The sequence below is a fragment of the Protobothrops mucrosquamatus genome, unplaced genomic scaffold (assembly GCF_001527695.2).
Source record: "Protobothrops mucrosquamatus isolate PMUCROS unplaced genomic scaffold, P.Mucros_1.0 scaffold_198, whole genome shotgun sequence".
Classification (NCBI taxonomy): domain Eukaryota; kingdom Metazoa; phylum Chordata; class Lepidosauria; order Squamata; family Viperidae; genus Protobothrops; species Protobothrops mucrosquamatus.
In genome coordinates, this window is record NW_015386274.1 from 1040999 (window position 1) to 1052096 (window position 11098).

The window sequence follows — 11098 nt, forward strand, 5'->3', positions numbered from 1 at the left end:
ACAGCTAAGTCCATCACTGCCTCTTCTCTGTATCCTTGTAGATTTTCTTTAATTGTTTCCAATCCAGTTTCCGCTTTTACAGCTTTCTTCCACTTCTCCCTCCTTCCAGAAAGAGCAATAATATCCCCAACTGCTTCCCTTGAAGTGCAATACCATAATTTTCCATTTCTATAAGTATTAAAATTGCATCCCAAAGTCACAGCTAGGTCCATCACTGCTTTTTCTCTGTATCCTTGTAGATTTTCTTTAGTTGTTTCCAATCCATTTTCCGCTTTTACAGCTATTTCTTCCACTTCTCCCTCCTTCCAGAAAAAGCAATAATATCCCCCAACTGCTTCCCTTGAGGTGCAATACCATAATTTTCCATTTCTATAAGTATTAAAATTGCATCCCAAAGTCAGAGCTGAGTCCATCACTGCCTCTTCTCTATATCCTTATAGACTGTTGAAGATCTTTAAACAAAGCGGAAGTTCCATTAAACAAAGCTATTTTCCAAACTTCTTTAATCCAAGCCTCGGAGAAAAAAAAGAGGGGGGGAAAATCCAAAATCCAAATCCAAAATTCTCTCCGTTAAAAGAAAAAAAACAATCACCAAAACTTTCCATAAACCCAAAGAAAAAATATGTCAAAGTTACAACCTTAAGCCAAGGGGTAACAATTTCCCTCTTCATTCAACGCTACAGGAAAGTGAAAGTTAAAAAGGAAAGTCAATCTCATCTATAAAAAAACGGCAAACCGCAGCCATTTTTTTTTCCTCATTTCAACTTAACTTTAAAGATGTTAATAAATTGAGTTAAAGTCTTAGATTACTCAAGTCCAGTTTCCCCTGGTCAGTTCCGTCTGGTTATTATTTACTCACAGTTTTCTATAGTTCACAGAAGTGGAGGCAACGACTGGCTTTGTTCCCCCCCCCCAAAAAAAAGGGAACAAAGGCACTTGGGAGGCGGAGATTTCCCGGACTCTGGAGGAGTACCCAATTTCGCTCTCCCGAAATAAAGGGAGAGCTTTTGGGACTCTACTCCTATCCAGGAGTACTCACCTCGACCCCTTCTCCCGGGGCACAAGGTTCCAAGCCGCTGAACAGCTGCTGGCCACTGTTCATGCTGGCTCTGACGCCTTCCCAAGAGGACGGCTCCGAAAAGAGCCGCCATCGGCACGCCGTCCCACCGGAAGTCAGTTTATAAAGATTATTAAGTGCAAATAGAAATGCATATTATTTCAACAGCAAGGAAGATAAAGCAGAAATGGTTAAATTGGTTGTTCTATGCAAAGAAGAGAATATATTTATGCTTTTTATTTGGATATCACTTCTGGATTTTGTGCTTCTGATAAAAAAATGAAACTTTAACTTTGGTTTTGCCTATTAGATTTGTTGTTATAGAAATGGCTAGTTATATACTAATGTGTAAAAGTAAAAGTTGAGGTTGTAATGTTATCTTATAATGTGCTAAAAAGAGTAGGATGTCAATGCCTTTTTCTTTCTTCCCTTGTACCTCACATTTTCTTTCCCTTCTTTTTTCTTCCCTTAATTTCCTATTTTTATTTTTATTTTGTATTTTATACATTGATAAAACAATAAAAGATTTATTGCAAAAAAATAAAAAATAAAAAAAGTATTACCTATGAGTGTATTACTCCCTTAATATACTTTCTACTGTCCTTTACCCATAATCTTCTCCTGCCTTCTCTGGAAGTCCTTTATCTATTTCCTTCATTATTTTTGACTCCTTTTCACTATACTTATTATATGCAAATCTGCTATTGTCATCCACCCCTTCTTTTATTCCAGAGTAATAGGAAAGTAGCCTTACCTGAACAATTCAAGCTGCGAGCAAGTTCTGTTGCCATCACTTGAATAATGAGCCCAATGCGGAGTCTGAGCATTTCTGCAAAGAGACTAGGTTGTGACCGGACATACATGGCCAGGTACACTATAATTTCCTGCCAGGATTGGGGAAGAGAAGAGGAATTGATTTTAGAGATCTCTATCCACATAATGGCAATAATAAAATAATGTATTCAAAAACATTAGCAAGGCTTTTTGTTCATGTTACCTGTGTAAGGACTGCAATGCTGATATCCTGGCCACTGGCTTCATATATTAGTTTGATCAGCTTTTCAGGAGGCAAAGGTCTATGGAAATTGAATTTATTAAAGGCATAAGCAAAAATCTGTCAGTAACTCTATGGATATTTTTCAAGAAGACTCTTCAGTATCTTAGCCTTATAAATTACTCTCCCAAATTATCAGACTGCAATTTTTATTAGATGGCTAGAAGTCTAGCAGTCTGTGTTGCTTGGTTTTAATCTTTTTTGCCTTCTAAATGACTTGCAAAAGAAAGCCTGCCTTTATGCAGCCTAAGATTGGAGAAAAGTAAACTTGCAGAATGAGAATCTTTCCCTATCTCTACCAAATGACTAACTTACCTGTTTTGAACTCATAGTTGTTCCTGATTCCCAGGACAGTTAATAAATCTGAAACTGTAGAATACATTGAAAAAATCCTCCTTTTCTAGAATTTATTTTCTACTCAGTTACATGTAATTGGGGAAAAAAAGGGTTCCATTCTTTCAAGCTTTTCCTTGACTATCAAGCCACAACAGTGGTGCTGCTAATGAAAAGGACCATTTTTTGCTATTATATATTTAACAACCTGGCTAAAATCCTGTATGATCTCAGACATGAATCATGTTTCCTAAATTAATACTTTTACTACTAAAATACTTTCTAGACAATCTTATAATATAGCTGTCAAGAAGTATGAAAAATAAGACATTGGTTTAAGATGGAGAAGTTCACATACGCTATAATTGTTTTTTCACGGGGCTCAGGTGGGAGGCCAACTGTAAGTTGCTTCTGGTGGGATAAAAGATCTGTACAGGCCTGGCACACAACAAAGGAAAAAGAAGATTCAAATTATTAAATACGCAGTAGCAATTGCATTACTCTTAAATTTTGAAACATTAATTTAGTCATTGCATATCACTAATTTAATATGAAGACCAAGTCCATATTCTTCTATCTTTGCATCTGAGATACAAAAACACAACAAGATTATCTCTCAATGTTTCGTAGGGAGGTCCAGCAAAGGTATCAAGGGTTTTTGTTCTTCATCCAGTTAGATCTGCTGGAGAAGGATGCAGAAGAACATGCTTGCCTGCTCCCTCGCAAGTCAGAAGCAAGCATTATGCTTGGCATAAGCAGCATTTAGAGTGCTATTCATAATACTGCTATCATGTCACCCTTAGACCTTTTTTTCTCTAGACTGGCCATACCCAATTCCTGCAACCATTCTTCAAGTTTTTGTCTCCAGGCCCTTAATCATCTTAGTTGCTCTTCTTTGCACTTTGCACTTTTTCCAAAGTCTCATCATCTTTTATGTAATGTGGTGACCAAAACTGGATGCAGTATTCCAGGTGTGGTCTTACTAAGGATTTATAAAGCAGTACTAATACTTCACATGATTTTGATTCTATGCCTCTATTTATACAGATGTAAAACCTTGCTTTTCTCCACATTAAATGTTATGTTGTTGGATAGGGTCCATTGTTCAAGCCTGTCAAGATCTTTTTGGATCCTGAGCTTGTCTTCTGCCAGCTTAGTGTCATCTGCAAAACTGATGAGTTTCCCTTCTATTCCCTCATCTAAGTCATTTATGAAGATATTGAGGAATACTGAGCCTAAGACAGAACCTTGTGCTACCCCACTGCTTACTTCCCTCCATATAGCTGTAGTACCGTTAAGGATGACTCATTGAGTACAGTTTGCCAACCAGTTACAAAACTATCTGGTGGTGATGCTGTCCATCCCACATTTTTCTATTTCACCAAGAAGTAGGTTGTGGTCTACTTAGTCAAATGCCTTGCTGAAGTCTAAGTATACTATGTCCACAGCATTTCGCTGGTCTACCAATACAGTCACTCTGTCAAGGAATGAAATAAGATTGGTTTGGCATGAACTGTTTTTAACAAACCCATGCTGGCTACTAGTTATAACTTTATTTATTTCTAGATATTTTTTCCAATATCTTCCCAGGTAAATAACTACTTCTGGCCATTTGAACAGGGATTCTCTGTAGGGCTTGAGTGCATGCTCTTCAAGGTTGAGAGAAACTGAAATGGAAACAATGTATTTATCCATACCTCAGCCAGAACTTCAACTTTTTTTTTCAATATGCCAGAAATGTAGCGGATGAGCCCCCATTCTTGGTTTATGCCTGCTTTGCTGTACAATTCATTGAGGAGGCAATGAACTGTCACTCCACACTGGCCATAGAGATGTGTTTCCCAATCAAGACCTCTTACAAAACAAAAAGTATCATAGTGGTTATATGTTCTTATTTATTTTTTTAAAAGGGAAGGGGGATATTGTAAGTCATGGGCGTCCAACATTTTGGTTTGTGTGGGCTGCACTGAGTGAAAAGGAATTGTCTTGAATCACATATAAAATATATCATATAGTTAAGGTATATAAATCACATAATGTTAAATGTTTATGATCTTGTGAGGCCACATTACTAGCTGTCCAGGGCCACATGCAGCCTGCGGGCCAAGGGTTGGACATGCATGCCATGGGTTGTATGTGTATCAGTCCTGAGTGAATTGCCAGAAGTTAGTAAAAGTTCCAGTCTTCAAAGCAGTTCTTGATTTAAGGTTACAGAATTACAGTTAGCCCTTGTTTACTGAATTGGTTCTGGGAAAATGGATGGTAATCAACACAGTTGCTATTTGAATCCCATGACAGAGAGAAATAGAGACAGACACACAGATACACACACAGAGAGAGAGAGAGAAAGAGAGAGAGGGGGGGGGAGGGAGAGAGAGATATCACTGGTTGCTGCTGTGTTATTCAAATACTCTTGTACAGATAGTCCTCAACTTACAACAGTTCATTTAGTGACAATGGCACTAAAAAAAGTGACTTAGGGCCATTTTCATACTTATGACCATTGCAGATCCCCATGGTCACATGATCAAACTTCAGACTCTTGGCAACTGGCTCATATTTATCATGGTTGCAATGTTCTGGATCTTGTGATCACCTGTTGTAACCTCACAAGCAAAGTCAACGGGGAAGCCAGATTCACTTAGCAACTGTATTACTAACTTCACAGCTGAATTGATTCATTTAAGTATGGCAAGAAAAGTTGTAAAATGGGGCAAAATTTACTTAACAACTGTCTCACTTAGCAATAGAAAATTTGGGCTCAATTGTGGTTGTAAGTCAATGTACCTGTACAATGTTCTGTGCCTGATCCATCTCCCCACTCTTTTGTTTTGCTTCACAGGGTGGAGAAATTGCTTAAACAAACTATATTTTCCAGAGTTGTTTTTCTTCTGTATTATACCATGTCCCTAAAAAGTGCTAAGAGCAAGTTAACAAGCTCACTCTGTAACCTTAATTAGTTTATTAGAATCTTCCCACCAGACCATAGTTTCTTAGTTTCACACTGAAAGCTTCCGATACTGTAGATGTGTGCTTGTTGGTCAAAAAAGGATTTTTATTACTATTTATCACCACTGTATTTGCAAACAGTTGCTATCCAAGGCAGTTGCTAAATAAGGGCTATCTCTACCGATTCAAAATTAAACAAGCATTTATGCATTTTTTTAAATTCTTGCTCAAAAGACTTTTGCATGAAGAGAGTTTTATGCCTTTAAAGGCTTAATTTGTAAAAACAAATAGCTGCTCCACTAATGGTAGCTTGTCTGTGATAATGAAATAATAATTTGACAATATGAATATGGAATACTAAGTGAAAACCAGATGATGTGTCAGATGAGTTTATTGGCACAAGTAGTCCTCAACGTATGGTACAATTGAGCCTGGAATTAGAGTCATAAATTATTGCATTGTAAGTCATGGCATCACAAGACTGGATTCAAAGTTACAACAGTTTTTTACGATGGTTGTTAAGCAAATGCCACAGTTGTTAAGTGAACCCATTTTTGCTAAGGGGCATTTTTTAATTGGAAACAGGAAGTAAACACTGAAAACATCGCAAATCATGATCATGTGATTGTGGGATACTGGAAATGGAGGTAAAGGTGAACTGGTTGCCAAGCACCCAACAGGTGATCATGCGATTGTGGGTGTCTATGCAGCCATTGTAACTCTAAAAACAGATCATAAGTAACTTTGTGAGGCAACCAGTCATAAGTCAAGGACTACCTGCATTGTTAAGTAAAATAAATAAAGTAAAAAAAGCAATACTAACAGGAATTTCAAGATTAGAATTTCAGGGACCAGGAAATACAAGATTATAATATAAGACTAAGCAGGATAGAAACAAATGGCAACCTCACATAAAAATTAGTACAGCTGAATATTTCGTTTTCTGGAACATCATTTTAAAAAATAAATTAAGAACTGCCTGTAGAGCATAAAAGGAAACTTACTTTATTAGATATAAGATGTATAATATATCTGCCTGGTCATGTAAAGTAAGACATTCTGTTAGCTGCCCAACTAATTTCTCATAATCTAAATCACCATGAGCATCCTTTGGCAAATGAAGAGCAGTCTTAGATTCCTATTAATCAAAACAAAATACAAAATACTTTTTTGGAGTATGTAGTTTACCTTAATTTTCCAAATAAAATAAAAATTTATTCAACCCCCCCCCCCAAAGCGCACACAAAATGACAAAAGTCAAGAGGAGGACATATAAGGATACATGGTAGAATATTCATCATGAATGCACTCAAGGCAATGCAATATATATAAGCATTCCTATAATGCTCAGATATCTAATATGTTTCTCTATTAATCTCTATTTACTTAAAAAGCATCTGTGACCTGGTGCTTTTTTTAAAAAAAAGATAAAATCCCTTGTAAATTACAAATTATACATATATTTTGACTGATTGAAAAAACAACATGGGTTATAGCTAAGTGTCTGAAAACTTGGTATACCATGTTGATGCTATGGAATTAAGGTTAGAGTTAGATTTTAGAAGATAACATTGGCAATTAAGTTGCAATCAATTAAGACATAAAAGAACATAACAAGTTGTGAAAGACAAGCTCTAAAATAGCAGAGATGTACAATTTAAAGGCTGTATGTCTGTATTTGATTCCCAACAACCTCCAATATTATTGCCAGAGATTCCAATAGCTGGTATCAAATAGCAGTTTTTAACATATTATTAAATCCTGACTGACCATTCTTACTATCCATTACTTATGCATTCACAAAATGGCCCTCAAATGCCACATAAAGCTAGCTAGCAAAAGTGGTTTCCGTTTGGGATCAAGGGCTGCCTCACTATTTTTATATGGTTATGTCTCACATCTGGATGGGGCCAGGGAAAAAGGATATAATCAAAACAAAGTAGTTTATCAAACAGACATTTTCCCCTCCTGTCCTTTCTTAAAGCCATTAAATTTAAACTTACAGCTGCTGTGTGAAAGTCTATCTCTGTTCCAATTGTATATCTCCAACTTTGATAAATGAATTACAGTAATTTATATAACTAGTAAGTACAATATTTTCCAAAAGGAAATAATAGAACTTCTTACTTGGTCCACTTGTGGATGAGGGGAATCAACTAGGTTCAGAGATTTCCGGTGAGTGTTTAAAACCTTTGTAGGCAATGACATTGAAACATCTGGAAAAAAATAATGTAAAGCCATTTTACAGATCTGCTACTGTACAAATCCAAATGTTGATGGAAATCAAAATATAAATGATACTGAGGATCAGTTAGACAGTATAAGCAAATGAGTTTAACCAAACTCCAAAGATCTTTTACAAGAAAGCTGGCTTGTTATGGAATAGTTTGCCTTGTTGAAAGAGGAGAATATATTGTCATTTCTAAAGTAGATTTTCATAAAAAGAAAAGGCTGGATGATTCAAAGTTTGGTTATACAAATCTGTAACTTCTATTTAGATTATCAATGTTCTTCTGCCTAGAGAAAAAAATGCTAACATTTGTGTTCAAATCCAGAAAGATATATTGACATGAGAATATTCCAGTATCAGCATATTTAATAATAGCCAAAATGTTAATTCCTAAATGTATGAAATCTAACATATGTCCACATTATTTCATGCCCATATCTGATATAAGAATATACAAGGCTGCACATACAGATTTAATAACACTGGTTAATTGTTCTAACTGTCAGCAAGTTTCTCCTTAGTCCTAGGTTGCTTCTCTCCTTGATTAGTTTCCATCCATTGCTTCTTGTCCTGATTTGGTTAGGACTTTTATGTGCTTAGTTTACTGTCACAGATTCTAACATACTATGCTATCCAGACCAGAAACTGTGGCTCATCACAAATTCTAAACCAATGTTCTCTTTTTAAATTTTACATGTTAAATTACCCAAATTGTATTATAACTCACATTCTCTCCTCAGGGCAAAACAGATTCAGGGAATCTGGAATGAAAAACTGCTAAAGAGAATAGGAAACAGAAGGGGTGGCCAAGTCTAGAGGCTCATTTTTTGGGCTTTCTCAAAGTGGTAAATCATGGCAGTTTTGTGTGCTAATAGAGCCATATAATTTCCCAAATACTGAACCAAGAATTGTTATAGTTTGCGCTCAATTTTGTCCTGACTTTTCCTTTATTTTTAAATTTTAGCACTTCATAAAGAACTTACCTAACTACGAAATCTCTGTCTCTAGCCAAAATAATCAGAGGAAATATTTCTGAATTTTTAATTAGTTGAAACTTTTCTTCCTCCACCTTTATCACAATGTATTTTGTTGCTTAAAATAACATGATTCACAGCCTGCTCTATTCATCAGTCAATACAGTAGTCTCCAAATGATGGATTCTTATTTCTACTTTTTTCTAACAATTTGTGACCAACTGGGCAAATTTCCCAATAGGCATGTATCATGATAGTGTCTGTTCTATTAACTATTTCTACAGATACCTGAAAATAAAGCCTTATTTTTTGGGAAAATGTGTTGTAATCTTACTGAAATAAGTTTATTTCATGTGAGATGACAGATTTTTGCAGAAGCAAGATGACAGCATTTACAGGCATTCAATCTGTTAAATAGCGTAGATTTAAAATGTTATAAAAACTTACTTGGAACATCCAGTCCCTTAGCCTTGGCCATGATTGATAGTATTTCTCTAGTAGAATGAGCAGCACTGAACACGTAGGATGAGCCTGTGCCTTTTGTGAGTGGAGGCAAGTATGATTTCAGAGCAGTACTCTGTAACATACTGTTTATGTACTGGTCCAGTTCATCCTGGCTTTCTGTAAAAAAATTTTTAAAAAAGCTGTTTGAAGTAAAGCACTTATGCTTCCACCCAATTAACTTTATATTTTGTCATATATAGTCTTCGACTTACGACCAGAATTGAGCCCAAAATTTCTACTGCTAAGACATTAGTTAAGTGAATTTTGCCCCATATTACAACCTTTCTTGCCACCATTGTTAAGTGAATCACGACAATTGTTAAGTTAATAACACAGCTGTTAAGTGAATCTGGCTTCCCCATTGACTCTGCTTCTCAGAAGATCACTAAAGTTAATCAAATGACCCGGGACACTACAACCGTCATAAATATGGGCCAGTTGCCAAGTGTTCAAATTTTGATTACGTGATCAGAGGGATGCTACAACAGTCATAAGTGTGAAAAACGGTCATGTCACTTTTTTTAGTGCTGTTGTAACTTCAAATGGTCACTAAATGAACTATTGTAACTCGAGGACTACCTGTACCTGCTTTGAGCAAGGCAAAAACTTTTGTTCTATGTAGCATTCTGATTTGACTTGCCTTATCGAGGAGATTGATGGCATATAAATTTAATAAATAAATAAATCTTCAGACTCTATGAATACATAAGATGTTAAAATTAGTGATTGTGCATACTCTCAATATTTAAGATTTTTATATTATTATAACTTTTCCAGTCTCAGTTTTTCATAAATAAGTAGCCTCTTCAACTATTCTGCTATACATTAAGGCCCAAATTCCTTTTTAGAATATCCAGACATCTGGTCCCTCTGCAGTTAAACAACTTAAGCAACTTTGAACAAACCACACAAGCGTACTTGCTGAAATGTATTTTCTGATATTGCTTTTTTTAGCTTTTTGCTTTTTATTAATATTATCTATCAAATTATTTCCATTTGGCCTGTCATGGACTTAACTTAAATTTTTAATAAAGCTTGAAAAAAATTAAATAGAAAAAACATATTTTAAAATAGAAAAAAATTGAGGTAATTGTAGTATAATTCATATACAGTTTTAACTCCTCTTTTAAAATTAAATGAAAGAACCTCTCTGATTTCCTCAGAAAAATTCCTCCACTGATATCATCCTAGAGAGAACTTTGTCAATCTTTCTGCTAATAAAGCTGTCATGTGTCTGAGTAACGAAACACTTAAAAGGACTTTCAGGCATGTTTTCTCCTAAAAGCATTTATTAATGTTACAGATATGTCAGCACAGCATGGGGGAATGCTTAGAACTGCTTCTCTTCCGTTACGCATAGCATTCCAGACATTTCCCTCCCACCTTTTTTTGGGGTCATGGTTCACATCTTCCAATCAACTTGGAAGATGTGATTTACATCCGGTTTCTTTTCCCCTTCTGCCTGGTTTAACTATAAAAATGCCAGACAGCTTTGCATATTGTCAAAGCAAGAATATACAGTATTTGCAGCGTTGAAAAAAGCCTTTCTTGATCCTTTCAAGTAAATCTTGATTACAGATTCATTTGAGAGATGGGGGGGGTGCATTTAGGGATATTATCTATCTCCAAACCATTTGAGAATTTATAAGTTATAATTCTAACTAAAGAATTATAGTTAGAAATGAATTGACAGTTTATTAACATAATATAGTCAACCAACTCATATCAGAAAACAATCCAGTGTATGCATTTGTACTTACTATAGCTCCTGAACACTCATTATTATTATTATTATTTATTATTATTTAATTTGTATACCGCCCTTCTCCCATAGGACTCAGGGCGGTTCACAGCATATTAAAAACAAATAATATACACAAAATACAAAAAATACAAAATACAAAAATACAAAAAAAATAAACCCCGATAAAAGCCGAATTAAAACCAAATATTACCAGCTGTGTTTCCGATTAAAATACTTTTAAAATTATCCCTAC

General features: G+C 35.3%; 1 protein-coding gene across 1 annotated transcript in view; it reads right to left on the reverse strand.

Moving 5' to 3' along the window:
- Window positions 1-11098, reverse strand: part of PHKA2 (phosphorylase kinase regulatory subunit alpha 2) — a 109190-nt gene that overhangs the window by 22020 nt on the left and 76072 nt on the right. Inside the window, exons 20-26 of the mRNA XM_015825295.1 lie at window positions 9045-9218; window positions 7521-7609; window positions 6398-6531; window positions 4142-4298; window positions 2803-2882; window positions 2055-2133; window positions 1812-1941 (exon numbers count right to left, since the gene is read on the reverse strand). Of these exons, the coding sequence (XP_015680781.1) occupies window positions 1812-1941; window positions 2055-2133; window positions 2803-2882; window positions 4142-4298; window positions 6398-6531; window positions 7521-7609; window positions 9045-9218 (843 nt within the window). The remainder of the gene's footprint in view (window positions 1-1811; window positions 1942-2054; window positions 2134-2802; window positions 2883-4141; window positions 4299-6397; window positions 6532-7520; window positions 7610-9044; window positions 9219-11098) is intronic.